This window comes from Dendropsophus ebraccatus, chromosome 9 (assembly GCF_027789765.1).
Source record: "Dendropsophus ebraccatus isolate aDenEbr1 chromosome 9, aDenEbr1.pat, whole genome shotgun sequence".
Lineage (NCBI taxonomy): Eukaryota > Metazoa > Chordata > Amphibia > Anura > Hylidae > Dendropsophus > Dendropsophus ebraccatus.
In genome coordinates, this window is record NC_091462.1 from 41729150 (window position 1) to 41745806 (window position 16657).

The 16657-nt window shown below is 40.8% G+C and overlaps 2 protein-coding genes across 2 annotated transcripts in view; one reads left to right on the forward strand and one right to left on the reverse strand.

Annotated features, from left to right (window-relative positions):
- SLC19A1 (solute carrier family 19 member 1) overlaps window positions 1-14630 on the reverse strand; it is a 64651-nt gene extending 50021 nt beyond the window's left edge. The window contains exons 1-2 of the mRNA XM_069983071.1: window positions 14577-14630; window positions 4327-4368 (exon numbers count right to left, since the gene is read on the reverse strand). Of these exons, the coding sequence (XP_069839172.1) occupies window positions 4327-4360 (34 nt within the window). The 5' untranslated portion in view covers window positions 4361-4368; window positions 14577-14630. The remainder of the gene's footprint in view (window positions 1-4326; window positions 4369-14576) is intronic.
- The window catches only part of PCBP3 (poly(rC) binding protein 3), a 53693-nt gene that overhangs the window by 1418 nt on the left and 35618 nt on the right, over window positions 1-16657 (forward strand). The gene's annotated exons all lie outside the window — the stretch shown is intronic.

The following is a 16657-nucleotide window of genomic DNA, read 5'->3' on the forward strand; positions in this document are numbered from 1 at the left end:
ATTTCCTTTATGTCTGTATATTATTAAATGGTTACCCATTGTCCAATGTAGTAAATTCTGATTGAGAAGACCACCCACATTTGCTGTTAAAAGTAGTCTTCAATAGGGGTGGCATGCTCAAAGAAAATTGTAACTATGCATAATGGTGGTCTTCTTAAATTGAACCCATCATCATAAAAATGCTACCTAAGCTACTGGCATCATGTTATAGAGAAGAAGGAGGAAAATTCAGTATAACTTGTAATTTATTGATTGGAATCTCTGAGGTTCCACGCTAAAGAGTCCAGTCTATTGAGTGACACCGCCCACTGGACTCTATTCAAAATGATCAGGAATTGCAATCCACAAGTTACAAGTTAGGGCCGTATTACATGGCACGATTAAGAGGAGAAGGTGAGCGCCTGTCAGGTCAGCACTCGCTTCCTCCTCTTTCTCTGCTTACTGCCTGTGCTATTACATGCAGAGACAGCAAGCAGGGAGGAGCAGAGGGAGGCGCTGAGGTGCAGAATCCTTAGATTGTCGGGGTGGCCCACCACTGTGATTATCGTGATTTAACAACCTGTTAAAAGGTCGGCTGATCATGGTCTTTTAACATGCGCTTTTACACCAAAAAATTATTGGATGATAATCGTTTGGTGTAATACGGCCTTTATACTAAATCTTTTCCCACAAACATATATATTAATCTGGTCAGTTCTTCACTGATATTTACAAAGACATCGACCTAAAACCTCCAAAAACATAATTAGTATTCCTTTATTATTATTAATCAGCCTATACCACAGTGTCCTCCCAAAAGAGCTATTGGGCGAGATTTATCAAGAACATTATCACTAGTTTCTCTATGTTGCTCATAGCAACCAATGAAAGCCCAGCTTTCATTTTACCATAGCAATATGAGAAATGAAAGCTGAGCTCTGACTGGTTGTTATAGGACCTGCTAAAAGACTCTTGATAAACTTATTAGGAGGAATTTGTAAACCCTCCACACTTGCAGTTTGGCTTGAAAATTGCACAAATGTGTGAGTGGGTTGGGTTAGTATAAAATGGGAGTGGTCTGAGCACAAACATATTTACTATAGTATATGTTAAAAATCTATATTGCAGCTGAATTGTATGCTAGTTTGGGAGCCGCCGCAGTGGCTGATTCAATAAAGGGAACCAATCACCTCCCGAGGAAGAGTGAGTTCACCCCAGTACCTTACATTGGCAGAGCACATCTCACCGACACTGTGCCACTGTGCCTGGAAGTCTCCAGAAGGGTTTCGCATTAAGTTTCCAATGCTCGGGCTGCCAATCAAGCATGAGTGGCTGGGAAGAGGGCAAAGGCGGCATGACTACATGCTGATACAGCTCCACCATAATCACTAGTTACCAGGCGCTGGGGCAGATGGTTGAAGATCAAGTTTTAAAATGGCCGCCTCAGAGAGCTGTGCTCGGCAGCTGTAAGGTACTGGGGCCAACTTACTCTCCCTTAGAGAGGTGATTGGTTCCTTTTAATGAATCAGCTGAATGCTAAGGCCGTTGAATTTTACTTAAGACCAGTGTCTGAGATGCCGGTCTTAGTTAATTCCCCCCACTGAGTTTCATGGACGTACATATGGAACTAATGACTACATTTGGTTTATTTTCTGAGTAAAAGTGTAGAAGACTCCCCAGCTGAGCCAAATTAACATATATATTCAAAACATTTACCAGATCTGGTATGTATTTGACTGTGTTGGTCTATTAATCTCATAGGCCCATCAAAAGTATGCTTTGGTATGTTGGCAACCATTTTTGGCAGGTTGCTGACATCTATGCCAAGTGTATGAGCAAAATGTCATAGGAATATATCCTTAGAGATCCCTGACAATGGAGAAAAATGGAGAAAGCAACAATTGTGCCTTAATTCTAACCTTACCAATTTCCCCACTACTGCTGATCATAGGGGCAAACAGTGACAAGGTAACCTGCTAAATAGTCAACATATACAGCATTATGCTGTAGCCATGTGTTGGCATAAATGTGAACAATGCGGCGGTACATCCACTCATATTATAATTAATTGCAAACCCTATTATAGTATCATGCCTTGTAACTGCCAGTAGCGGAGAGGTTGTGCATTGCCACGGCACACTGCTCTTTTGGAGTCCATTAGGGTTCTGGACTCTGCATTATAGTGATTACCACTGAAACAGGACCACCTCCTAAGAGAAAAACATCACCACTGAGCCACCACCCAATCATCTGGGATCATGACAGAGGAGACTGCCTAAGAGGAATCTGTTATCCAATCCAGGTGGCATCAGGGTGCTCTGCAATAAAATCTCCCCACCCTGCCAGACTTAACTGATAGACCTCTCCTTGTTTGGATATAGAGAGAGATCTACCAAAGGTTGAGGGGCAGGCCGAAGCCACCTAGGACCACCCCGATGATTTGTGTTTAAGGCAGCATGTAAGTGATGACAGGCTCCTTAAACCGAACTTCCCTGGCTAATTCATAATTTATTGGCCGCCACAGTCCTCCTGAATTGTCTTAGCAGCCCCGTAGAGAAATGCGGCAATACAGTAATAACATATACAGGATGAGATCTACAGGATGAGGTAACTAAAATAAAAAAAAAAAATAGTTCCTATATTCAAAACAGAAGGTATATAATCAGTTTCACATCCCCCTAGGATTTTATACAGTTAGTATAGGGGAAAAATGTTGCCACCAGTTTCTTAAATTCAAAGAGGAAGTAAACCATAATTACAACCAGAACCAAGGAAATGTCCAATAAACATTGATTGCCTTATAGAATAAAATAAGTAAAGGAGATTTGGTCATTTAGACCAAAGGAATCCTTCACCAGTTGGATGCATTCATATGTCATTATACATATGACCCATCTACCAAACAATTTAAAAAGATCTACAATAGACGCTTCTCAGACTGTCAATGGCATTCCTCATGTATAAGGGATGGTTGATCACAAATCGTCATCTGACTTCATGTACATAGATACTTATGTTCTGGGTCAGATTACTGAAAGGGTTGTCCAAATTTTTTTCTGTTCACCATAAATAACCATTTTGTTAACACTCAGGGAAAAGACAGACAGTGAAACCTGCACCTCTCCCCATCCACTGGCCCTGCCTACTTGCCACAATCAGCCCTAGGTGGCTGTGGACAACCACAGTGACAGTCCCTAACTTATTGACGGTGGCACACAAAACGTAGACAAGACAGACAAGCATAATATAGGATAGTAAATGGTCCAAGGTCACAACAAGGGGGCAGCGAAAGTACAAAAAATGCATTCCAGCATGAGTAGTCAAGACACAGACAAAAAGGTCAGGGTGGAAAACCAGGATAGTTAGGGTACAAATGCAGGGGTTAGATAGCTAAAGGTAACACACAGAATGCAGGAGAAGCTTGCTAGAGGGCACAACTAGACTTAATAGACAGTGAGTTGTTAATACCCTGGAGATGTTTTATAGGCGGTCAGGGGTCTGGTGCAGAACGTGATTGAACCATCACCCTGATCTCCAACCCTAGACACCTGATAACATAACATAATGGCAGGAAGACCTGCCAGTTACAGAAACCACCAAAGCAAAACATGTTAACTGTAAAGTGACCAGAAGGAACTTTGCAGGGAACAGATAGGGTGTGGTAAAGGAATCAATTACAAAGGTAAAAGAAGTCGGACAGTGTTCAAACAAATGGAGAAACAAGATACAAACACAAAAACCTGACTACCGGCCTAATCTTGACAGCACATTACGAGTCGAGGGTCACGCTGAACTCAAGACAGGTAGGGGCATGACATTTTATTTACATGCCCAAAAATGTGACCATTCCTAGCTCAAAGTGTCACATGAGCGTCAATGTCATACAGTATCTCTTCCTTCCAGTAACTTCCCTTAAACTATGTACTAGGGTGTTGTGATTCCTCATCTGTCTCTGAGAATACAAATGTGAGGCAAGAAGGTTGCTTTAGAAATGTAAACAAAAACAACATTTCTGCATATAGGCTCTAATGTTAGCTGTTTCTGCTCCATAACAATGAAGTGTCAGGTCAATGCCATACCTAGGGGTAGCACATTCATTCCAACTGTACATGCTGCTCTGTAGAGTACCCCAAATCCTGAACTAGGGTCTTTAACAATTTGTGTCCATTGTAGCAGGTGTTATGGAAAAACCACGGCCGCCATTTTTTATGCATCTGAGAGACTTGGAGAATATAATTGAGCATGTAAATCTGTTTATCTGTAAGACTTAGTTTTTGCAATGGTAAAACCATATTTAATTTATAACATTTAACATGTAACATTTGTACATCATTTATAATTACTTACGTATTATTACATTGTTTATCCTATGACTGCCCATTCTGTTCCCTACAGCAAAAAGAGAGTAGAGAGTCATATGAGGACAAATAGCATAGACAATAGACAGCTAGAATACTAGTAAACCATTTAAACTTTATATCTACTTTCCAAACTTTAAAGTGACTCTGTACCCACAATCTGACCCCCCTAAACCGCTTGTACCTTCGGATAGCTGCTTTTAATCCAAGATCTGTCCTGGGGTCCGTTTGGCAGGTGATGCAGTTATTGTCCTAAAAAAATACTTTTAAACTTGAAGCCCGTGCCAAACGGGAGTATCTGTGCCCTAACTTTGCACCACCCCTCTGTCCCTCCTCCCCATCCTCTTCATCATTAGGAATGCCACTAAAACATTTTCTCCATGCTGAACATTGCACAGGCCCTTAATGATCTAGGCCATGTGTCGTGTTTTCACAGCTGACGAATAGGAAGCAATCTGCGTCTGTTATGACGTCTGTTATTTTAAGTCTAGCAGCCTTGCCTCCCGTTAGTGCAATGACTGGTGTTTGTACATTATTCTAGTTTGGGATTACTAATTGGTCTTTGGGTGTGGCTAAATTGAAAAGTCCATTGAATTTAATAGTAAAAACAGAGAAAGAACAGTGACAAAAGAAAGCCTGTGTGCGAAAATAATGATCATGTTCATTATTTTCACGTTCGAGGTAAAAACATTCAATATTAAATACATTGTGTGCATTGGACGTCCGTCTTTCCATTGACTTCAGTGCATTGCCATTGCATACAATTTAATCATGGCAAAAACAGAAGTTTTTTTAATTAGTGAAATCGGCCACCTTTTCTCTATTTTTGACGTTGTATGAACATAGCCATACTCTGCTAAGTACCTTTTTGCACTGGGCATAACATACTGTAAGGTATCACTGTTCCTTTGATGCTAAGTGATGGCTCAAATGACTGAACTAATAAAATTACTTAAAAGTAAAGTGATTAAAGTGAAAATTTTTAAGTAAACTCTCATTGAGTACCATATTAGTTACAGTATATTTGCTTCTTTTTGCCTATTGTTCACTTATACTTTGAACACAGGGTTTTTTACGGTGCTTCTAGAAATGGTCTTGATATTGCTCTTGCATTTCTATTTATTGCGCCTTTTGCTTATCTAATAAAATATCCACCTAATGTATCCAGTGCTGGTGAGATGAATCAGTTTCTACAGCACCTATACTTATCAGATGGCCTGCACAATGGCAGAAATCATCATCTACTTCTACATGCAAGAGAAACCTGATATTGAGCATCTACTGAGCATGTGAGGCCACCGTCACTGGACATATTAGGTGGACATTCCATGAGGGAATGCAAAAAACACCAGGGGGAGCTCTAACTCAACTATCTAACAGCATTATATAGGCATTGCATTATCGTATCTAACAGATCAGTCTCTTCAGAATAATTGAAATATCTGTGTACTCAATTGCAGAGTGGAGATGTCATCTGCTTTGATATATTTCATAATTTCCTGGCAGAAAAGCCTAGATATATCACTACAGAAAAGCAAGTTTTTTTTGGTTATACTTTATGTGACTCTTAGACAAAGCCACCTTGGCACAATTTCAAGTCATAATGAAGTCGACTGAAATGGGTCTGTGACTAGAGATGAGCAAACCTGCCGAGGTTCGGGTTCGTATGAACCTGAACTCGCGGCTTTTGACTGCCGCTGTCTGCCCGCTCTGTGGAGAGAGTGGATACAGCCAGAGGACTGCCTGGAAAACTGGGATACAGCCATAGCCATAGGCTGTATCCCAGTTTTCCCGGCGGTCCTCCGGCTGTATCCACCCTCTTCACGGAGCCTGCAGACAGCGGCAGTCAGAAGCCGAGAGTTCAAGTTCATACGAACCTGAACCTCGGCAGGTTCGCTCATCTCTATCTGTGACCCCCCCCCCCAACCATAAATAATGTAATGTACGCTGTGCACATAGATAAACTATAGGGAAGGCCTAAGGCCTGTATCCCCCAGTTTCCCATACACTGACAGGGGCAAGACAGAGGAATTCTAACAATATAAATGGTCAATGTTAAAATCTGAATGGAACAATGGTCATGTTAAAATCTGTCAAGCCCGGTCCTTGTTTTTCCAAACAGCAAACCATGTGGTTTGTTAAAGAAGCTAGATGTTTCCAAAGAATTCCATCACCTTAAAGGGTCTGTGAAATTATGGAAGGAGAGGAAAGGCTTGGCTTATTCCTCTTCTCTGTGCAAGGTTAATCTGGCTGTGAGTTGCAGAGATCCAGCTGTTGGCTATCAGGCTGCTGTTTGGTAGGCAGTGACTAAGCTCTGACATTTGAAAGCACACAGGTCCACTTGCTGTGTAGAGAATGTGAAATACGTTTCTGCCCTTGTAGGTTATGGATGATTAGTGTGTGTATCATATTCACAGGATATAAAGTGATGTAACCTGCTGTCTATCATTTGTAGACACCATGTAAAATTTAAATATCCGACAAGGAAAATGTCACTTTCACAGTAGAGATCCCAATGGTCTCTTTTATATACAGTCAAAGAACAACCAAGCACATACTGTTCCTGAGTTTATTACATGGGGGTCTCAATCACAAATATACCCTGGCTGACATGATAGCAATAAAAATTTTAATTCACCCTTGAGAACTTTGTTAAAAAAATTTTTGGCGCAAGCCTCCATTTTGCACAAGTCTTGTCTTCACCGCTCACACCAAGAGGATAGGGAGGGGGAACATGCCTGTACATGGAGGGACCATGTCCTTTGCACTCTACAGATTTATTATAGCTTATGGCCCCGTTCACACTGAGCAAAAACGTTGGAATCCGCCACGGAATCTCGCCATGCTCAGTGTCTTGCCGTGAGTGAATGGGAGGGTGCGAGTGCGCCTGCTCCCACCACTCTCTGCTCAAACAATTCACATGTCATTTCTTAAAGCAGAGAGGGGAGAAAGTGGTTGCGCACCCGCCCTCCAATTCACTCACTGCAGCACACTGAGCACGGTGGGATTGCGACGTTTTTGCTCAGTGTGAACTGGGCCTGCACATGGGTAAATTGTAGCTAAAATCCATCCCAGTTCAGGTGTACCTTAATTTATGTAGAGGTGTATCCCTCTACAGCAGACCCCAGACCAGACACTCCCCATTTATAGACCCCCATCCCCCTCCGCCACCCATCTACAGGACCCAGATTAGACTAGACTTCAGACTGCACCTATAACCTATAAAATAATAAATAAACAGAAGAACTTTCTCAAATGAACAATCGAGGTCTATGGGGCACATGGAGGAAATTTAGCAAAACAGGTAGAGAGGCCTGTAGAACAGTAACATTGGCAGCCTGGTAGAGAAAGGCTCTGTTTAATAACAATTGTCAGTTCAAGATCGACCTGGCTTTATATATTGTGTATATTGTGTATGTATCTAATGTTGCCAGTAAAAGAAGTCAGTTCAGGACATTGTATAATCTCACATCCTCTGGCTGTGTTAGGAAAACCATAATCATTATACAGTATAACTTGGATGTGTCGTCGAGTTTTTAAATCTAATGGTTCATTGCATCTTGGTTTACAGCCAAATTAGTTTTTCGGATTGTGCTGTAAAATTGCTCTCAATATATTTTTGTGTGTATTTTCATTTTTTATTAAAGGGCTTATCTAGCAAAACTTTAAAAGAATGATATTTGCTCATGGCTGAATCATCATGCACGTCTGCCCATTAAAATCTAATTTGGCTTTATAGTCTATAAAGTGTAGCTCATGCATCAGACTCCTAACAAGTTGCTATCTTCTTACAGAGAACTGGTAATGGGGTTTTGTAAGAGCTGCCATTTAATGCCATAATGCCTTTGTTTTCTAAATTAGCTACTTACCATTAGCCATGATATTTGCCATAGACCTCACTTGAGGACTACAGATCATCACTGTGCAATTACTATGAGATGCTAGCCTTCTTGTGTTTCTAGGGGGTAGTAATAGTCTCTTTGTGTCCTCCTATAAGGTGACAGTGCCAGCGGCACCTAGAAGGTAATAGTTCCGCCTATGAGCCTCCAGAATGTAAAAGGGTCTTTTTTGTGTCCCACGCAATATAATGATGCCCCCTCTGTACCCCAAAACTAGGAAATCGTTCCCCTTTTGTACTCTCCACTAGGAAATAGTGTCCCCTCTGTACCCCCCACTAGGAAATAGTGCCTTCTCTCTTCCTCTGCACCAGGAAACAGTGCCCCTTCTGTACCCCCAAACTAGGAAATCGTTCCCCTTTTGTACTCTCCACTAGGAAATAGTGCTCCTTCTGTACCCCCCAGTAGGAAATAGTGCCCCCTCTATACACCCCACTAGAAAATAGTGCCCCTTCTGTACCCCCCACTAGGAAATAGTGCCCCTTCTTTACTCCCCACTAGAAAAAAAGTGCCCCCTCTGTACCACCCACTAGGAAATAGTGCCCCCTCTGTACCCCCCCCCCCCACACACACACACTAGGAAATAGTGTCCCCTTCTGCCAAGCTCAGGATTGTCTACTGTATAAAGCTACATATAGTCTCACCTGTATTTAGTCTGTGTTAGAAACAAGCACAAAGTATGGACCAGTGCATGATACCATATATATTTTCCATTTCCATCAGTGGTCTAAAACCAATGACTGTTATATGTACAACCTCAACCCATTAACAGTTCAAGTGTACTTGTTGTTTCAGGTATCTTGTCTTAATAAGCTAATAAGCTACTATCGGTGTCTATGAGTAGCACTATGTCTGGCCATTATACAACCTGAGATTTTTTTATACAATATGTGGTATTTCTTCTCTAAAGACTCCACCTCTAATGTTCAGTTCCCCGGGGCTAATGGGTGGAGCCTAGTCTCTAAAGTGTCTGCGAAGGTCATACTCTTCTATGTCTAAGATGCAGCAACAGCATGGAGGGTGTTTTACTGCAGTAGTGAACAGTCTAAGCTGTAATCCAAGCTCAGGGATGAGATTTATTAAAGTGAATGTACCATCGCAGGTAGTGATTTTTTTTTTTTTTTGCAGTAACTTCTTTGGCTCCAGCACAGGGATCCAGGTGGCACTGTCCTTTTTTCAAAATGCCTCCGCCTTCCCATGCTTAGAACCATTTTCTGCTTGAGTGCTGGCCTGGATTGGGGCACTCAGGGCAGGCCTGGAGCCCCCTGGTGTGACGATAACCCCTCAGTGACACTTCTTCATTAGAATAAAGCAGGGACGCATCAAGGGGAGGGGTTATGGTCATAACGGGGGCGCCAAGCCTGCCCCCAGTGCTCCGAGATGGTGCTCAAGCAGAGAATGGCACAGAGCTCGGGAACCCGGCAGCATTTTGAAAGAAGGACTGCAGCACCGGGATCGCAAAATCAGCACTGAGCAGGTACTGCTAAAATAAAATTTCAGTACCTGTGATGGTAAATTTGTTAAAAGTTAGCTTGTATAGTCTCTCTGTGTCTGTACTTTCTGAAGTCACTCATCCTCCCATCTCACTCCTCACCCCTCTTATCTCCAAAAAACTGTATTGGCAGCTTGCAATTTGATTGCTCAATGAGCTACTAGTCCATCTTCTAAAAAAGGATGAAACTGAGCCAAAGTCCTTCTGTTACAGAGATCTGAATGCCCCTGGTTTCATTTCTCACAGCCATGTAAAATTCTAGCTAAGGGAAATTAGGAGCAAACGTTAGCAAAATCAATAATAAATCAGTATGCAGTAAAGCTCCTAGGCTCCCCCTAGTGGTGGATGCAATAATTAAAATTCCTTTATTTACAGTCCTGTTAGATAAAACTTTTGACCAGAGGAGCTGTCATGCAAATAAATAATGTAGACTAAAGGCCCTATTCCACGGGTCGTTTAGAGGAGCAATATCGTTCGTATTCGGCCGATATCGACCGCTACGAACGATATTCCTCCCGTGGAATAGAGTGCAACGATCAGCCGACATCGTTCAGGTCGGCTGATCGTTGCAGTCGCTTGTTTTTCAACATGTTGAAAAACAAGCGACTGATATAGCAGCGATCTGCTGCCGTCGCTCCGTTGAATAGGAGCATCGGCAGCAGGCGCTGCTGTATCCTATGGGCTGCCCGGACGATCAGCGATCCCCCGGGCAGCCCCCCCAGCAGCTCCCCGCCGCCCCCTCCCGCACTCACCCGCTCGCTGACGCCGCGTTGAATAGCGGCGGCAGCGAGCGGGGAACGAGGAGCAAACGAGCGCTAATAGCGCTCGTTTGCTCCTTCAAACGACTCGTGGAATAGGGGCATAAGACAGCTTATTAGCTTTAGAATTAATTACTATACATTATATTAATGTTTAAGTTGTATTTAGTTGATGATAGCGCAGCATGAAGCCACATTAACTTACCATTGTAATAAACAACTAATTATAATTGGCTCATAATTGGTTTTTTATTTAGTTGCGATCATAGGAAGGAGATGGCATATTGTGTGTCTGTAATCTTTATGCTGTAATTGAGCCCCATGGGATCCTGCTATACAGCCCGAGGCCCGAATAGCTAAATCTGTGCATTTTAGCTGCAAATATGTTGTGAGATTCTATCAGTGGACAGCCGGCCCATGGGACCAGACTGACCTATAAAGACGCAGCCTTGGGATCGTAGCAGAGTAGTCTCTGGCATTAACCAATATATAATTTTATTAACTGTATGTATTGCTCTTTAGTTCTAATATATAGATAGATAGATAGATAGATAGATAGATAGATAGATAGATAGATACATATGTGTCTGTATCTTTCTCTCTATATAAATATGACAATCCATATCATGCCGCAATAAACATCATATAAGAAAACTTCCATTCTCCAAGGCTAGACTATATGTATATATTGTTCTACTCCCAGTTAACAAAGGGTTTTCTTATCCTGTAAGCAAGAATATAATTAACAATAGGACTGAATGTCCTGGCCCCTAAGGGTCCATTTCTCTACATGTTCCATTAGGGTAACTGAAAATGGTTAATGTGATTTGTCAGATTGAGAAGTACAGAAGAAAAATGATTTCTGTGCAGTGTATGCCGTAGAGGACTCTCTAGATAAGTAGCTGTTGGGCTATAGATAAAAGGTATTCTATTATTTCAGTAAAACTGTAAAACTATAGAAATAGTACACAAATGGGATTATGTTATTTCCATTCTACCTCTTGTCCTTAAAATGCCCATGTGCTGTACACCCTTAAGCGCTTCAAACAGCTCCCTCACCAACAGCTATTCCTCTTGGTCACCCCACACAATTGTATGGTCAGCTCACCCGAATGTGATTGGGTTCTGCATATATAGGGAGAGTAAGCTGCTGCCAGGCACCTCTACCACCAGCATATGGCAGCTAAGAATAAAAAAAATCATGCAGATCCGCAGCAGATTTAATGGTGCAGATTTTATGCTGTGTTCAGTTATTTAGATCAAATCGGCTGCGAATCTGCAGCAGAAAATCCGCTGTGATACGGTGTGTGTGATGCTACCCTTAATTGCTTAAAATGCATCTATTTAAGTGAATGGCGCCAAGTTGTGATACAACGCACAACCTAAGGACAGGTGTGGCGCTGATTTTGGAAGAAAGCGAATATGCTTTTTTAAATTGTGTTCTGGACAACTCCATTCATACCAGTAAGAAAGGGAGAATTGGCTGACAAATATTCTTAGCTTTTTGTTCACACTATAGGATTTTTAACTGTCGTTGCAGACAGCCATTAAAAAGACATCTTATATGTGCTAATGACAACCGTCTATAATAATCATGATCTTAATAGACGGCTGACATTAGCCAATATTGGACGTCTTTTTGACGTCCACCGGCATTGATGGCGAAAAATCCCTTAGTGTGATTTTAGCCCAGGTGTAGAAACTGGCTCCATTATGGTGTAGCTTAAGTGTAGTACAGTAAGCACTTTATTTCAGTGTCATGGGAAGATTGTTAAAATGACATGTGATGCAAAAAAATTCCTGGCCCTTTGAGTAGAATTTTTAGCTTCAAATGTCTCTCTTATAGATGACTAGGTCCTGTATTACATTGTCCATGAAATACAACAGAACCATCAGTAATCTAGAGTTGAATGCTGCGTAAATAACTTTCCATTCCACACTAATAATCGTCTTCATATGCTTAAAAGTAAAGTCTTCAATATAATGAAAGTGTTTACAGGTAACAGATGCGGCACTCATCCATGGTAGTTTAAAACAGACCTTGATTCCATGCTTGGGCCACAGAGTGGAGGCTTCTGGATGGGCGACAGATCATTTCACTCACGCACCCATCGACAAGCCTCCACTCTGTGAACCAAGAATGAAATAAAGGTCTGTTTTAAACTACCATGGGTGAGTGCCGCATCTGTTACCTGTATACACTTTGATGAGATGAACTGCTTTATGTTGAGCACAACCCTAAGGTATGTACAAGCAACAGGTCTGTTCACAGTGTCCTGACGAGTGTGGCTGGAAGGTTCGGATACTACTGCCTTCAATATAATTACATTTCTAGCCCAAGTGGTTAACTGACGGTTGTCAAGACAATCACCACTAGACTACTATGGAGAAATAGATTACCACTGGGCCACCAGGGATGAGCAAGTGTCTACTAGGGTACCAAGGATGAGCAGAGGACCACAAAGAACAAGAAGACCCAGAACTACCAGGAATGGCGCAAATAAGTCTAGGCTTCCTTGAATCAATAAGAGTACTTGAGATCCATTACACCACTTTATATTGCAAAGACAGCGGTCAGCCATCAAGCGGGAAAATGTCGTGATCTGCCACACATCACCCAGGAGACGTATGGCCAATAACAATGGATGTTAATGGCCTCACGAACGATGTAGTGATTGTTTGTGCCGCTCAGCCACATGACTAATCATGTCTTTTAAAGGTGCTGGAAATGAGCGCCAATCTTGCCAGTATCGGGCTACGTAAAAGGACCTTTAGTCGGCTATAGCTGAAATACATGTGAAGCATGATTAAGTAAAATAAAAATTCCTTCTTTGAAACCTACTGTTTTGATGGTGTGTATTTTATTGTTGGATGATTTATTTTTGCCAGTGGTAGGATCCAATCCAGTCATACCAAACAGCTATTCATGATATTTAAATTCTAACAGATATACTCCTAAGAATAGGTCATATATAATTGTATGCAGTATTACTGTCTATGCAGTAGTAATATGCTCTTAGAGTGGTGGGTCACACAGATATTTGGATATCCATCAGTCAGATTTATACGGGAGTCATAACTCTTGGCTTTTTGAATTATGTATCATGTAACATATAATCTCCATTGTCGTGTGTCTGGGCTGCGGATAGAGATCAGTGCAGCGGTGACACTGAGCTATTTGTACTGATCATTTATTAATAAGGTGGAAATGTATACATTGTGCATTAGGGATTTGAACAGAGCAACTCACATTACCATCTATGAATACCAGGCAATGTAAGGGTGATAAAACAGGAATCAATTTGTAAGTGTTTAAGAGATTGAGAATCATCCTTGATATCTGTAATAAAATGGAAGTCAGCCTTGAAGCTGCTTTGCACATATGTGTTGGGAAATAGTCACCAATTCCTGTTTATCATCTTAAGGGCGGGTTCAGACTACGGAATTCTCGCGGATAAATTCCCCGGAGTTCCGTCGCCTGTACGCGCTCACAGCCGCGCGCCTCTCCGCCGGCTCTATAGACACTATTCTATGGGCCTGCTGACTCCGCCGAAAGAATTGACGTGACAATTCTTTCAGCGAAATGCAGAATCAGCCGGCCCATAGAATGGAAAGGCACACGGCCGTGAGCGCGTACAGGCGACGGAATTCCACTGAATTTATCCGCAAGAATTCCGTAGTCTGAACCCGCCCTTATCTTGGAATTTCTTCTGCAACTTATAAAATTAGTGCGGAATTGTCAGGGGAATGCAAATCCCTCTTGTGCCAGTCAGCGGACTTCAGACTGATTTATATGACTTAGATTGTTGTTGGAATAAGTTGACATGTCTGGGAATAATTATTTGTTACAAACAAATTTTGAATTCAAAATTCATGTGAATGGGACTGTTCTTGTAGTGTTTACATTAATACCCAGAAAGCTATTTCAGATGATTTCAGACGATCAAGATCCTAAAGAATGGAAAAGCAGAAATTAAATATATAGGATTTGTGTTTTTTTTTGACTTGTGCTGGTTTAAAAAAACAGACTAAACCCAAAAATTGCAGCCAGTACAGAGTCACGGCTCAATGTTTCCATCAGTCACATGACTACCTTCTCTCTGTGAGCGCTCAGATGACCTGGGATACACAAGACTTCCTGTTTTCTGTTTCCTGTTTTTTGAGAAAAAAAAAAAAAAAGAGTCAGAAAACAGGAAGTGTCGTGTTTTCCATGATAAAAATAATAATAATTTTTTAAAAATGTATAAAAATAATAATAATGAATGTAAATTGCACACTTGCTTTATATCACATCTACTGTTGATTTAGAAAGTTATAACGACAGGTAGACTTTAAAGATTCTGTATAATTTCAGTAAGTGTGGGAGAAAACTGGAGAACCTGGAGGAAACCCATGGAAAGGCTATGTTCACACAACGTTTTTTTAAGCTCCGTTTAAAATGACGTCCATTATTTTGAGTCTAAAATAACAATTGCATTGAAGTCAGTTAAATTGCTGCAAAAACGGACGTTTTTTAAATAGCGAAATCTGACGTTTTTTCTCCATTTTTGACGTTGTGTGAACATAGCCAAACACTGGGGGAACGTACAAACTCTCTGCAGGTGCTGTTCTTGGTGGGATTTAAACCAGGACCCCAGTGCTGCAATGCAACAGTATTAGCACTGAGCCACCATACCTAACAGCTAGCCTCTCTTTTGCATGCAATTCAGTGAATAGTGTAAAAAAAAAAAAAAAAATTTTTTTTATATATATATATATATATATATATATATATATATATATATATATACTGTATATAAATATTTGAGCATATTTGACACAAAAAAAAGTCCCACTGCTCCTCCACCATTTCCTTGTATGCCCTACAATTAAAGGGTCTCTTTGCTGATAATTCCTCTTAATGGGTAAAGTAAATGCAATTTCTACATTTTTCTTAGATGGGTAAGAAAAGACTTGTGTTTCAGGCAGTAGAGAAGTACATGAAGCGTGAGTAATCCAATAACCCTGATAGATCTCACCGCTTCAGCACATGACCCACTTTTTCAGTCAATTGGAAACATTTACACAGGAGATGCAGAGATGGGAATTAATGATGTCTTTGTCAGCATGTGGTGTGCTGGATGTAATCTGGGTCCTTTGTGATATCTCATCTCTTATTGATTAACATCTAGAAGATCCCAAACCAAGCAAGCTCCATAGATCTCTACAGTCATGTCCTATGTGGTTCGATTCTATTATAACTAATGATGCGTAATGAGAAAGTGTAAAAATAATGGAATGCAAAGAGAATCAGACCTTATTATATTGGATCGCGATATACAGAGAAAATTTCCTTATTATTACGTTTCCATAAGTTCAATGATCTTCAACAGAGAGCAATGTAAATGCTTGACCTACCTCTTTTGGTGGCTACCGCTGACTTTCATCTATGGCTAAATGGTGATCACAAGACATATTCTTTAACTAGATTAGAGTCGTAGAGTTGTGATCCCATTCCATAAACTTCAGTTTTTTAGTTTTTCTATTTTAAAGGTGCTTGTTGTAGTCCTCCGTTAAGCAGGAATTTAAGCCACAATTGGACACATTTATTATACATAGTGCACCAAAATGAATTTACAGAGATACGGCCTAGAATATGATGCCGCACATCAAAAAATGCACCTAATTTTTGGTACATTTCTTTGGTGTGAACCTAAACCTAGACAGTGCAAACTTAGACTAGACTGTCTACAGATGCACCAGATGTATCCAACTGGTGGCACTGTAATAAGTCCTGTGCAGTTAAAGTCTGTTAATCCAAGGCTGGGTTCACACTACGTTTTTTGTCAATTTTTTTCATTTTTTGGCAAAAAAATTGACTTCCATTACAAAAAGAACGGATCAAAACGCATTCTTTTTTTAACGTACACAAAAATGTAGTTTTGATTCGTTTTTCTTTTTATAATGGATATCAATGGAAAAATGGATCAAAACGGGTGCACACTAATGCATCCGTTTTTCCATCCAAAAATGAATGAAAAAAACATAGTGTGAACCCAGTCTAAGGGTCAGAGGGGACAAACATGATATGAATTCAGCGTAAGTTTGCTCTAAGAACTAGACAATTTTAGTAAATGTATCATTGCTTTTGAGCATTTTTTTCACTAGTAATTCCTGTTTGCACTTGTTTTTCCT